Here is a 14,546-nt window from a genome sequence, read left to right as displayed (position 1 = left end):
AACTCGAACCTTCTTTGGCTTCACTGAAACGGCGCCGTTGGTGCCAAAGGAGGAGGCTGTAGCCAGTTGTAGTAGGAACTCGAGCCGGCTTTGGCATCTTCACTGAAACGGCGTCGTTGGTAGAGGCTGAACTGGCGGCGTTTTGAGAGGAAATATTTTGGAATTTATATTTAAATTCCTTTACATTAAAAGTTTTGATTTTTAAAGTGCAATTCGAATCCAAATTATATTTTGCCCATGAATTCAGCTGCACATTGAGTATCTTATATTTCACAACCACGTTATTAATTATAAAAATGGCCAATGAGAACGAAGATAAATGTTATAAAAATGATTTTTGACAATTTTAACGTGTTAAAATACTATTATTCTACGGTATATTGCATATGTGGTATAATATGTGATTTTATGTTGATTCGCTTTGCGAATTTGAATTCTTGTTCTCCAATCCCCTTCATGGAGAAGATGATTACAGTAGGATCTCAACTTTAATTCGGTTGATAATTCGAATTATTTTCCAAAGGTGTATTGGTCTATTTGGGTGGTTGAAATAAAAGAGAGCGTCGTCCGTCAATTCCATTATCTCAATCGTCTTCAATGCCATCTTTCAGACATCTGGACTCTGTTTGGCTAAGCTTAAAGAGTCGGACTTATCATAAAATTTCACATTAGACCTTTATTATTCAAAAGTTTTACGAATTAATATGAAATATGATAGGTTTTGGACAGAGATCAAAATAACCTCAGAAAAAGAACAGTTCGATTTTTGACAATATGACAGTATCCGATGCTTGCATGTTAAATCCTAAATTGGACGACCAAAATTTTCATTCTCTTACAAATTGCAACATCCAAGGATCAAAAGTACTTGTCGAAATCCAGGAACACGTCACTCAAGAACTATGATATGTATTTCTCTTGTTGCTCTTGAAGGAGCCTAGCAGATGATTTGGCATCCAGATAAAGAGTACCTACTTCTTCAAGATCCGTCTGCAAAACAGATACAGAAAAGCTGAGCAACTACTCTACCCATTAGAATCCTCGACAAACTTATATCCAAGTACCTTGCAAATATCATCGCGACCATTCATTTTAGCAACTATGCTGGCCGGCGATAACAGCTGGACGGCATGCCTGATGTAAAATACGATATGGATTTAAATTAATGGAATAGAGTCGTAAGAAGTGGGATATAAATCTATATTTTCTTGAAGGAAGTAGAACCTCAAGGATGCTTGCTGTCCAATCTCTCCAAGATAAGCCAGACTTTCCTCGTCGATCTGCAGTTCTTCGACTTGTGCTCTGATAGCTAATATCTGCCATCGCATATACAAAAACATTTATTGAATAGAAGATGCAGATAAGAGGCTTGGAGGTATTTAATGCCATAAAATAAATTTTACTACACCTGTATCATTTCAGCAGGACCATAGGTTTCTGTTCTTATTATAACCAACCGGTCTAGTAAGTCGACTGGTATGCCATGAGGACTACTCATGTCTGTTCCTCTGCAACGAAATGTATTTACCTTTTAGCTTTTTAAGAGATAAAATGAAACTGTTTGGAAAGTGGGAATGCCAAGGAGATTATACGAATACATGCAACTAGAATAATTAAATTTTATCAGAAAAGACAGTTGCAGCACCTTTCACTGGATCATTCTGACAAGCAATAATGTTATTGAATCAACAAACAAGGTTAGATTATACATCGTTTGTGCGTTATAGTTTTGTTAAAGCTACAATTCTAATTTCACTAGATTTTAGAATGTATTTTCATATACATGTTTTCACCCATTATTTTTGTATGTTTCAAACTGTAAATTATAGAAAAGGCAAAGTAAAAAAGAATGAGAAATACTGGGGCAAGTTATCAATAAAATTCGCTATAAACCACTAGGCATGGTTAATGGTTTCTGTACAAGGGGACACATTTTTGGTATAAAAATTAAAGCAGAAAGAGGATTGCTCTTGCATGTACCGTCTACCAAATATGGACAACTAAGAACAGGAAAATCATTGAGGATCGAAGACCGCATGTGGATAGCATTATTCAAAGGATCAAAACACACGTGTACAAGATAATGTTTACATTGTATCATCATGTTTCGATTAAGTTTGAAACTTAGCGATTGGTCTTTAGTTTGTAATTATTGATACATCTTTTAATATAAGTTGCTCGGGGATGCCCGATGTAGTTGTACTTGTCTTATGAACAATATATATTCACATTAACCGATCAAAAAAATAAAAATCAATAAATAAAAATTTAAAGCAGAAAATTGAAACTTTAGTATTGATGAACATGTATAAAATGGATTTAGTTGCTCAGTTTATAAAACAAAATAAGTGCTAGTTTCCCTATGGATAAAACACTCCCCAAGAGAGTAAGCTGTGAATAGTACTGAATAAGACAATAATCATTTGATGTTTCGATGCTGGAAGTAATTATAATATCGTATAAAGCACAACAACGGAGGAGTTCTGTTTTTCGATGTGTGGACTGATAGAAGTGAAAATTATTTTCTTTACAAACCTTGTGAAACATGCTTGTGGTCATTTTTGTGGAAACACTTTCTAACGGATTGTTACTATTTGTGTCCAATACAGTAGCAGAAGACCCTTTTCAAGGAGAAGGACAAGTGATGCAGAAGCTATTAATTGGTTAGACAATAATATTGGAGTTTGGAAGCCGAGGCGAGTTTTTTAATTGAATCTGTGTCCAATGATAGAATCATCACAGAAATTAGTCAATGTTTGAATGCAGAAAGTCAGATTTATTGGTCTTTTATTTAAGCTCAGGATGGAGGAACTTCTCGTAATCTGTAAGCAGTAATTTTAGTTCATAAGGCTTCAGGATTTTCACCGTTGCTTGAGTCTTAGGCAAACTAAAATCTGTTTCAAAAATAACATGATGGCAGATTCCTAGTCCATTGTTTAAATTTAAAATGCTTATGCCTTGAAATCCACCTCACAATAGGCTATTATAAAACGCCTCAAAACCCACCCCTTAGTGCCATTAGGAAAGGGGGAAGGAGAAGGAGAAAGTGATTGCTAGTGTAGGATGATAACAAAGGAGAAAGATGGTGATGGACGATAATTGGGGAATCAAATATAGGGGGTATTTGAGTCACATTATTTTGGTAATAATTCATTCTTGAATAGTGTATCGATGGGAAATGTGTGGTTAAAAAATAAGGAAAAGTTTTTGATCTGCGTGTAATATTATTTAATTGAAAAATGTGTGGTTGAAATGATGTCAAATCACTGTTTAAGAATATATTTTTTTGAAATAATGTGGCTCAAACAGGCCAATAATCATTTTCTTAAGGATTGGTCGAAAAACTATTCCTTAGTCTGTTAGAACAAGCAATCAGTCTATAAATGCTCACTCAATGCATTTCCCAAAAGTTATTGTTCAGTGACCAAATTTTCCTTTTCTATACCTAATTCGAGCCTCTTAAATTTCACTGATTCATACTTCATTTGCATATGATAGGATATAACATACACTTCTCTTATTAAGTATTAGAACAAATAAATAAGGAAAAATAATCTAAAGATATAATGATTTAATACTGCATTCTTCAACATTTTACACCAACATTAAGAAATTGTTATTTAATTCTCTTCTTCATATTCCATTTTTCGTTTGCTGTGGGGGTTGGGGTTGCGGTGGAGGTGAATTAAGAGCCACATCTTAAAACTTAAATAAAAGGGTACAACAACTGGGCCCACCTTTTGGCTTCAAACTGTTAAGATAATCAAAGAAAGTATTTAAACAAAGAGCAAAAGTGCATCACTGTACCTGACATTACAAATCCCTCGGTTTGTTGCAAAAATTACTATTGGAGATAGGGAACTCTCTAAAGCACGATTCAAGTATGAAAAGCACTCCATGTCCAGCATATGTACCTATGTTAAGCTTAGCATGTTAAGGAAAGATATCTGCATACAATTAAAGAAGCTAAATGAATGGGTTTATAAGAAAAAAAATACCTCATCGATAAATAATACACCAGGGACAAGTTCTGCTACACCTTCATCTATATAACGGTTAACAACCTGCAATCAATTAATTGTATAAGTGCACGATGAACTGAAAATTCTGCAATCATATAATTTCTCATAATCCAGAAGTTGTTCCATGACATAATAAACACCTGATTCAGGATTCTTCTATAAGAGGTCACAACCATAGAAAGTATATAACAAGAGTTCCCTTGAAACATGACATATGTACCTTATTTATTTCTTGCCTTAGCTTGTCAGTAATTTCTGTTTTCCTGGGCTTCATCATCTGACCCATCAGGGACAATATATCTTGTCCTCCTTGAGGTCGAGCATTTGCAGCATCAAGATCATGTAATGTAACATCCTGATAAGGCGACAATATTAACATAAGAGAACTGGATGTTCAATAACTATTGAAACATTTACCTTCTTCCTCTATGCATTATTCTCTTGATGAAACCACACCCACGTAGTAAAGCCTTTACGATAATCAACATACTATCCCGGAAATACATTAGGACATATAAACTTCAGCCCTTTAATGTCTTATGTCACCAAAAGCCATAGTAGATAACTTGTAAGAATTCTTCTTCACATGGAAAAAGGAATACACAAGACATAAGCATGAACTTCAGAAATTACCCTAATGCATCGAATCATATGTTGCTATAAAATCTAGATGAAGGCAGGAGCACACGAAGCACATACAAGATAGGTAAAAAAAAATTGATCTATTTAGAATCAAAAGGTTTAAGATATCAAATTAAGCACAGGCCTGCAACCCAGAATCTCAACTAATATCACACATATGACATATGACGAAATTAATTATTTAAGAAAAAAGCCTATACAATACAATGCTCAAAACACCTGAAACTAGAAGTAAACATTACTGAGGTATTGGGATGCTAACAAAGTTCTTTTTGTGTGAACTTCCAACTATTTGAAAGCACAAATGAGCACTAAATAATTTAATAAAACCATATTGCAGAAGACAGACACACACCTGGACTATCTCCTTCTTTTTGTGAACCTCCCCTTTAGGAAGTGGAACATATTCTTCTGCCTCGAGATCAAATTCTGTAGCAAAAGCATCACTCCTTCCCACCCTTTTAACTGCTCCACTATTTGCTTCAATGTATATAACATCACCAACTGCTACCTGGAGGTTTTTATAGCATTAAAACTATGGCTAGGAAATGTAAACAGTAAATTACATAAGAAGAAGAGTCATCAAGAGATCACAAATTATTCACACAATATCCTCTAGAATGGTTCACAATGTAAATAAGGAAACTTATTTAGGAAGAGGATCTTCACAATGACAAGAAACTAAAGCGTAACATTAGGTGAAACACAATATAAGGTTAAACCTGAGAATTTTTCCCAACATGAAAGAGGTTACTGATGATCTCACCTTTTCCTTAATCAAGGCATCATATATTGTTGGGTCCAGCTTCAATTGTTTTGTACCTTTAACAGTTTTCAAACCAATTATAACATGGCTTATACTTTTACCATATCCACCTGTCACACTCTCAGATTCTTCTGGAGATAATTCAGTCACCTAAAGTATAAGCAGCAGACAAGAGTTAAGAGACTGAACGAAGCAGATAAAGTAAGTCAAAAAATTTACAAGAACCCAAAAATAGATCCTGATGAGGTGTTACTTGCCTCCCCTTCATAAACCTCTTTGTTCTCCTTAATACGGAGGCCAATAGCACGTCGAAAATTCTCCATTAGAACCTCTGTCTTCTTTACTTCAGACGAATACACTTCGGATCCAACCATTGGGCAGAAAGGAACCTATATATATTTAGATAAGAGAAGAATACTGTACCAGTTAATAAGCATTACCACACTCAATTTAGTAACAGAAAAATAAAGGTAGATCGAATAACAACAATGAAGACTGAAATGCAAGAAAGAATTCATGCTAACAAAACCTTGCTACCAAGTTCTTGGGAAATTCCAAGGGCAAGAGCAGTTTTTCCAGTACCAGGAGGACCAGCAAGTAATAATGCACGTCCAGCCATCTTCTTTTGCCGTATCATATCCACGACAAGGCCAGAAGCTTCCCTGGCAGCTGCTTGACCCACAAATCCAGCAGCCAGAGGTATTGCATTTCCATTAGGCTACAAGAATCAGCAGTAAAAAAGTGAAATCAATAGACATTCTACATATATATCTTGGCTTAATCATTTAAAGACCAGTAACAGACCCTGGACATACCATTTCAATAATAAACAAAGAAATAATCGATCTTCTTTCTAATAGTACATATAATACAGACAATAAAGATTGAATCTTTAAACTTCAATAAAGTTCTTCTTCTGTCTCATCTATTTATTTTCCGAATTTAGCAATGCTTACTCAAAAACAGACAAAGAAGAACAAATTTTATTCTGGCAAATTGCTTTTTTATTTTTGGGCATAAATTTTTCAGCGTTGAAGGAAACACAAGGCCCATTCACAAATAACATTTTCTTCAGAAGTCATGAAACCAAAACTATAATCACTGGCATAACACAAAACAGCAAAACCCTAAACCCTTAAAACCCACAAAAATTAACTCTTTATAAAAACATAAATTGTCAACAGAGGCAAAAACCGAAACATGGAAGATGTGTGAGTAGAAAAAATCAAGTACCCAAAATATATATACTACAAGAATCAGAAAAAAAAATGTAGAAAAATAGAACAAGTTACCTCGAGGCCGAGGCCTTTGATATGAGTATGAGTTGCAATTCTCTGTTTCTTAGTGGTGGATTGGACTTCTTCAATCTTCATCTTCTTTCCTTATTTCTTTCTTCTTCGTTTTCTTCTTTGTTCAGTAATTTCTCGTTTTTTGTCTCTCTCACTGCTGGTGCTAAAGGCGGAATGACAAAGATCTTTTCTTGAACACCAATTTATATCTTTTCACGAATTTGTTAAAATAGCCCTCTCATTGTGAAAAGGTGGGAAAAGGCCTTGTATTTGAGGAAATATTAGAGCTAGGCTTCCTAAAACATTATGTTCGAGCCCATTTTTATTAAAATATATTATTCTCTTTTTAGTATTGAATTAGATATTCTTTAATAAAATAATATTACAAATAAATAAATTTTTTAATTTTATAATCACACATTTTTTCAAAAATCACTATTTAAAAATATATTTTTTAATAAAAAATGGGCTCAAACAAGGGCTAAATTAATTAAATTTTCAATCTTTGAAAATGAAAGACTTTGGATCCTAACGTAATTAAATAATGTAACCTAAATCTCACATGATAGATATAACGTAGAAATTAAGAGTATGTTTGGTAGATATTTTAATCCAATTAACATCAATTTTGTTACTGTTATTTCACTATTCCAACCGTCATTTTTTAATTCTTTTCTCACAAGTAGTACCTACTTTATCTCTAACAGTCAAAAAATAAATTAACAAAATCTCTATCAAACAAGTACTAAAATTGTACGTGATTTTTTACGTGACTGTAACCTAAATCTCACATGATAGATATAACGTAGAAATTAAGAGTATGTTTGGTAGATATTTTAATCCAATTAACATCAATTTTTTTACTGTTATTTCACTATTCCAACCGTCATTTTTTAATTCTTTTCTCACAAGTAGTACCTACTTTATCTCTAACAGTCAAAAAATAAATTAACAAAATCTCTATCAAACAAGTACTAAAATTGTACGTGATTTTTTGCGTGACTGAGAGATAGACAACAAAATTCTTAAACTACTTAACATTTAGTTTAGCATTTCAAGTCACGCTAAAATTTCACATTGACATTTTTCATCATGTAGAATACTTAAATTGAAATAATTAAACAGATTTTGGATTCAGAACTTCACTTTTGAAGCTTAGGAATCCAAAATCACACTACTTGACAAGTTGAAGAGTCTGATCCTAATTTCTCTTTATTTAAATTTATTAAAAAGAGTGAAGAAAGACTTTTTTTTTTTTTTTTTATAAATTGTTATAAATTCAGTTGCTAACATTATGCCCATATTTTTTGGGTTGTGTGCCCATATAGTATAATTTTGCTAATGTAAAAATAACAATAATTTTCTATATTGAATATAATTATGTTTACTTTATTTATTGCATTTATTTATTATTGAGCATGCGCAATTAAAGTTCATGTGATCACTTGTGATATTATGAGTTGAGTACTTGCGTTGAGTAGTATAGTGTGACACAACTTATATTTTGATCATAAATAATTTGTTCACAATCTATGTATAAGGGTTGGCACCTTATATTGAAAGTTTGTAGTGTTGACCAATTCACTATTCGGGTTTGTAATTTGTCTTTATCACAGAAATAGTTAAAGCTGACACTAGTACACTTAGAGTGTATTGAACGGACCACGTGTCGAATTTAATTCTATAGCATAATCGTGCGGAGAATTAAATTCCACTTGACAGCTGTGTATTTCATTTGAATTCCTTGACAGAATTATATATATCTTTTCGTGATTTTAATATTTCTTTGATTTATCAATGGGAGAGATCATTTTGATTGGTCAAATATTTCGATGAGTTGGGAACTTGAGAATGAGCGGAGTAGAGAGAACATGAATTCGTGTCGGGAACCGTCACCCTGAAAATGGGTAGAGTGACTTTTTTAGTATTTTCTGTTGAACGGTTAAAATCTGAGCTCAGTGTTTAGCAACGGCTAAATTTCGATATCTGTGATTTGTTCACAGGACCGTTGAAGAAAATGAAACTTAAATTAGTGAGAATAATTAGAGGGGCAAAACGATCATTTATGTTTGTACCAAATTATCAGATCTCGGACATGGATAAAATACATATACGACAGATTAGAGGAAAGTATTATAAATTTATTGACTTTTGTGATCTTATATATTCCGAAAGTTCAGTCTTTTGCCTTTAGTGAAAAAAGTAAGGACTAATAATTAGATTGGGTGGTCTAGAGTCGATTAGACAGGATCTAATTATTGAAGTTTGGAGAATATATGTCCGATCAGGTCCCTGTGGTAGCTCCATAAAGTATTGAAATTTAATTACGGTAATTATAATAGTTTTATGCTTAATTGTAATTACAGTAACGTTTTGTACTTAGTTGTAATTATTATGAAAGTTATAAACTTAATTGTAATTGTAATTGAAGTTCTAAAACTACACATGCAATTATATGTAAACTAATTATAATTGGACTTAAATTAGAACTCCTATTTGAGTTTTAATTAGAACTCTTATTTGAATGTGGAATTATATTTGTACTAGAATTCTATAATCTTTTTCTCTATAAATAGATGCTAGATGGATAGAAAAATACTACAACATTCATAATTTCACAATATTCAAAATTGTAGAGAGAAAATATTATTTTTCTTGTAGTCCAAAAATTCAAGGATTAGTTTCTGGATTAATTGAAAGAAGGTGCACACACCTCGGCGTAGTCTTTGCGTTGAAGAATACCATAAAAGATTTGAAGGTTTAAAGCACCAAGATTTTTGCAATTAAAGGAGACGGAAGTTCGCGAATCGGAGTTAATTCAAGGTTGATCATTGAACTTAGGTAAAATATTCGAATCATTTAATTTTATTATAACATACACGTGAACATCTAGACGATCTTGCTTATTAAATTAAAGAAAATTTTAATTTTTAATTAATTTCGCTTCCGCATTCCAACAACTGGTATCAGAGCAATCTAGATCGTTCGCATGCTTGTTATTGATTGCATGTTCTAGTCGAGCGATGTCTAGGAAAATTTTAAATGTTGATTGAATGATTTGATTATTTTAAACCGTGAATCAATTATTTGTGGTCAGTTTTTGATGTAATTTGTTATTTCGAGTCTGTAACAAGATACGTGGATTACGACTCCATTATCTTGATTTAATTTTCTGTACAATTAGATTCAAAATTTGTGAGCCTACGGGACATAGGAATTTATGTAATTCTTGTAATTTTTGGATCTTGTAAGTTGATTGAAAATTGAAGAAGAAGGCTTGAAAATGGAGGACAAAAGAAGTCAAAGATTTAAAAAAATGATTCTGACAGTTTATTGTCTGCAGTCGACAGACAAAGCTGTTTGCCACACAGACAGTTTTCTGTCTGCAAGCGTAGACAGCTTTCTATCTACATGTGCAGACAGATTCATCTGTAAATTATTTTTAAAAAGAAAAAATTGGATTTTTGAAATTAATTACAGGTGCAGCGGCAGAGATTTCCTTGCTATTTTTGGAGCGCTATTATTGGATCCTTGAAGATCTTTGGCTGAAAATTTAGATTAAATATTAGATTAGTGTCCAGTTAGTTTTTTAATTTATTTCTTGAGTCTTTTTGGCCACAAATAATTGTTAATCTTATCCCTTTATGGATGTTTTTAAAATTGTTGTTTGAAATATTGCCATTCTTGATATCATGACATATATATTTATTTATGACATCGCTCATGATATTATGAATGGGATGCATATCATTTAACGCGAAATTTTCTTTGTTTAATTTAATTTAAATTAAATTTTTTTGAATAAAAAAAATCGTAATAATTAAACTATATATTAATATAATATGAACAGTTGGTAATTGTTAAAATCCACTATTTAAAAATATTGAGTGGGAAATGGTGTTTTAAATAAAAACTCACGGTCTCCTTTGGTCAATCCATAAGTAAAGTAACGCGCTTGCCTCGTGTCAGTAATGCAACGGACTCCCTACAGGATGGCCGCGTGGTTCAAGTTGCTTGATTGGATTTCTTTATGATAAAATCGTCTAAATAGAATATAATTTGTGATCATCTTATAGATAGCGAAATTATTTTCTAGTGTTTAGAGTTTGAGACGAAGGTTGTACACTCAAATTGAAATTATTTACGAACCTCCCATAGAGGCTCTCGTTTATAATTTTGGTGACCAAATAAAACGATGCTAAGCTTAATATACACATTTGTTGTCAGATATATTTCGTTTAGTGGGAGGGTTTCAGCTTGATCAATGGACACATATACCTTTCCCATATAGAGGCATGTTGGATCACAGGGATCAAGTTATCGTTGCATTATTGTAGTTAGATAGATCTACACATGCATTCATGCATCATATGCTAAATTGTCATTTGCTACTCAATTTTAATATGCAATAAATTGTTATTTTTCAGCAAAATGTCTCTCAGCGCCTTTTCCGTTATTCTAAAACAAAATCAACTTGTCGGGAATAATTATGTGGATTGGAAACGTAATTTGATGTTTGTGCTTATTGCCGAAAAACTTGATTTTGTGCTCGAAGAAGAATGTCTCGAGGAACCTACTGAGACTATAGGTAAGTCCAAGAGGGCTGCGTATGATAAGTGGATCGCTGCTGACAAGATGACTCGCTGTTACAATTTGGCATCCATGTCAAACGTGTTACAGCAAAAGCTTGAAAGTCAGGAGACCTCTTATGACATACTAGAAAGCCTGAAGGGCATGTTTGGACATCAAAGTAGGAGGACTCGCTTTGAGGCCATTCGTACCTTACAGAACATCCGCATGAAACCTGGAATGCCTGTGAAGGATCATATGTTGACTATGATTGCATACTTCAACGTGGCGGAGAATCTGGGTGCAACTATTGATTAGGAAACTCAAGTTGATATGGTATTAAATTCTTTATCTGATATGTTTTCACAGTTTACTGTGGACTATCACTTGTATAAGATGAATATGTCATTAACTAAGTTGATGAATGAGTTGCAAAATGTGGAAAGTGGTCTTAAAGGTAAGGGTGGCCATGCTCATGCGACAATTGCTAGCTCCTCTGGCTCCAAGCCGAATGGCAGAATTGGAAAGAAGAGGAAGAGATCTAACAAGAAGTCAGGAAGCAACAAAAAGCCCATATCAGATGGAATGTCAAAAGGCAAGTGTTTCCACTATGGTCGCAAAGGACACTGGAAGAAAGATTACCCTGATGCACTAGCTAAAAAGCTAGGTGTTGGTGAGTTTTTTATTACTGAGTCATGTTTGGTGGTTGATTCTACAAATTCCTAGGTTGTAGACTCTGGATTCACTAATCATATATGCATGTCTATGCAGGTGCTTCAGGAGAGTAGAAAACTCGGTGAAGGCCAGTTTAAAATTACTATTGGCACAGGAGCTGTAGTTTCAGCAAGAGCAGAAGGAGTAGTTTACTTTTATTTCAATAGATGTAGGCGTTTAATTCTTAAAAACTATTATTATGTCCGGCGGATGAAGCAGAATTTGATTTCTGTTTCTTGTTTAATAGGACAAGGTTATTCTGTAAACTCTGCGCATGATGCGCTTTATATTTTAAAGAATAAAGCTTCTATTTGTGCTGGATATTTGGTGAATGGTTTTTATATTTTAAATTGTGCCACAAATGAAATAAATGTTACTTCTGCAAACCACGAACGAATGTCTAACCATACTAGTGATACTTATTTATGGCATCTTAGACTTGGACATATTAACCTTAACAGGATACAAAGATTGGCTAGAGATGATCCACTTAACACACTTAAGTTCGAACCATTGTCAATTTGTGATTCTTGTTTGGAGGGTAAAATGACCAAAAGATCCTTTCTAGCAAAAGGACATAGAGTCAAAGAAGTATTAGAACTAGTTAATTCTGATGTATGTGGACCCATGAATACACCTACGAGAGGGGGTTATGAGTATTTTATCACTTTTACCGATGATTACTCTAGATTCGGATACATCTACCTAATGACTCGAAAGTCAGATGCTTTTGAAAAATTCAAAGAGTATCGGGCTGAGGTCGAGAAACATTTGGGTAAGAGTATTAAGACACTTAGATCAGATCGAGGTGGCGAATATCTCGCAGGAGAATTCAAGGACTACTTGACAGAAAATGGTATTGTTTCTCAACTGAGTGCGTCAGGTACACCCCAACAAAATGGCTTTTCAGAGAGGAGAAACAGGTCATTGTTAGACATGGTTAGATCAATGATGAGTTTCACAATTCTACCTACCTCATTTTGGGGATATGCACTGGAAACAACAACATATGTTCTTAACTTAGTTCCTTTTAAGTCGGTTCCCAAAACTCCCCTAGAATTATGGAATGGGCGTAAGCCTAGCTTACGTCATATTCGAATTTGGGGATGTCCGGCTCATGTGCTGAAAGGGAAGACAGGGAAGTTGGAATCTAGATCAGATATATGCCTGTTTTTTAAATACCCTAAAGGTACCAGGGGATATTATTTTTATAGTCCTCTAGATAGGAAATTCTTTGTTAGCACAAATGCCACTTTCCTAGAGGATAAGTATATTAATGAACGTCAGTCCAAAAGCAAGGTCATGTTGGAAGAAATGGGTGGGAGCAATTCCACCTCATCGATTCCTGAAACATAATATCATAACAGAAAACCCTTGGTGTCAAATATACCTAAACAATGTGTTTTGAGTGGGAGAGATGAGTCATCCAATCCTATGGATCAAGTAAACGTTGAAGGTATTGAAGAGGTAATGGAACCGCCTAATGGTGATACCAACATTGATACAAACATTACAAATCCAAACGATGCCACCATCCCTTAGACAAAGTCAGAGGGTTATTAGACCACCTTCTAGGTACTTGCTAGTTGGAGAGTCCAATAAGGCAATCTCCACGACACAAGTTGATGACCCGACTTCATTTAAGGAGGCCATGAGTGATGTAGATGCAGATTTATGGAAACAAGCTATGAATGCTAAAATGGAATCTATGCTTTCCAATCAGGTCTGGGAACTTGTAGATGCACCAGAAGGGATAAAACCCATCGGGTGCAAGTGGGTCTATAAGAGAAAGAGATGAGCAGACAGGAAAGTGGAGACTTTCAAAGCAAGGCTAGTGGCTAAGAGTTTCATCCAACGAAAAGGCATCGATTACGAGGAGACCTTTTCGCCTGTGGCTATGCTTAAGTCTATTCGGATTCTTTTATCCATTGCAGCTCATTTTGATTATGAGGTGTGGCAAATAGATATCAAGACAGCCTTTTTGAATGGCCATCTTGAGGAATGTATCTATATGGTGCAGCCAGACGGATTCATAGAACCTGGTCAAGAAGATAAAGTCTGCAAGCTTCAGCGGTCCATTTATGGGTTGAAGCAAGCATCAAGATCTTGGAATAAGAGATTCGACGAAGTGATTAAGACATATGATTTTGATTAGAACTTTGACGAACCCTGTGTCTATAAGAAGAGATAGGAGAAATTTGTAATTTTCCTCGTGTTATATGTGGGTGATATTCTACTTATTGAAAATGATTTTGGAGCATTATCATCTACGAAAGCATGGTTGGCCCAACAGTTTCACATGAAGACTTAGGAGAAGTTAGCTATGTTCTAGGTATTCAGATCTTAAGAGATCGAAAGAACAAGTAGATAGCTCTATCCCAAGCTTCATACATTGATAAAATACTTGTCAGATTTGCCATGCAAGATTCCAAGAAAGGTAATTTATCTTTCAGGCATGAAATCCAACTCTCTAAGAATCAGTCCCCTAAGATACCTGAAGAGATAGAATGCATGAGTATGATACCTTATGCATTGACAGTTGGT

General features: G+C 34.1%; 2 protein-coding genes across 2 annotated transcripts; one reads left to right on the top strand and one right to left on the bottom strand.

The window, feature by feature from the left end:
- Positions 1 to 690: 690 nt before the first annotated feature.
- LOC111393492 (ruvB-like protein 1) lies at positions 691 to 6,897 on the bottom strand. Its single transcript, XM_023019040.1, has 12 exons — positions 6,723 to 6,897; positions 5,960 to 6,148; positions 5,688 to 5,819; positions 5,431 to 5,580; positions 5,020 to 5,175; positions 4,243 to 4,377; positions 3,999 to 4,064; positions 3,808 to 3,914; positions 1,409 to 1,508; positions 1,225 to 1,316; positions 1,065 to 1,134; positions 691 to 990 (listed from the first exon to the last, which is right to left on the bottom strand). The coding sequence occupies exons 1-12, from the start codon at positions 6,801 to 6,803 to the stop codon at positions 901 to 903; spliced, it is 1,368 nt and encodes a 455-aa protein (XP_022874808.1). The 5' UTR covers positions 6,804 to 6,897; the 3' UTR covers positions 691 to 900.
- Positions 6,898 to 11,150: 4,253 nt separating this feature from the next.
- Positions 11,151 to 11,615, top strand: LOC111392981. The gene has a single exon (XM_023018390.1). It carries the CDS (start codon positions 11,151 to 11,153, stop codon positions 11,604 to 11,606), a length of 456 nt encoding a protein of 151 aa, XP_022874158.1. The 3' UTR covers positions 11,607 to 11,615.
- The last annotated feature ends 2,931 nt before the right edge of the window (positions 11,616 to 14,546 follow it).

This window comes from Olea europaea, chromosome 4 (assembly GCF_002742605.1).
Source record: "Olea europaea var. sylvestris chromosome 4, O_europaea_v1, whole genome shotgun sequence".
NCBI classification, from domain to species: Eukaryota; Viridiplantae; Streptophyta; class Magnoliopsida; order Lamiales; family Oleaceae; genus Olea; species Olea europaea.
This window is presented reverse-complemented; position numbering and strand designations above follow the sequence as displayed.

Excerpts from the sequence above, each read along its gene's own strand:
- LOC111393492 (XM_023019040.1), bottom strand. The coding sequence starts at position 6,803 with ATGAAGATTGAAGAAGTCCAATCCACCACTAAGAAACAGAGAATTGCA. Across the intron at positions 5,820-5,959 it reads CCCAAGAACTTGGTAGCAAG|GTTCCTTTCTGCCCAATGGT; the intron begins GTTTTGTTAGCA and ends AAATATATATAG. Across the intron at positions 3,915-3,998 it reads GTGTATTATTTATCGATGAG|GTACATATGCTGGACATGGA; the intron begins GTATTTTTTTTC and ends AGCTTAACATAG.
- LOC111392981 (XM_023018390.1), top strand. The coding sequence starts at position 11,151 with ATGTCTCTCAGCGCCTTTTCCGTTATTCTAAAACAAAATCAACTTGTC.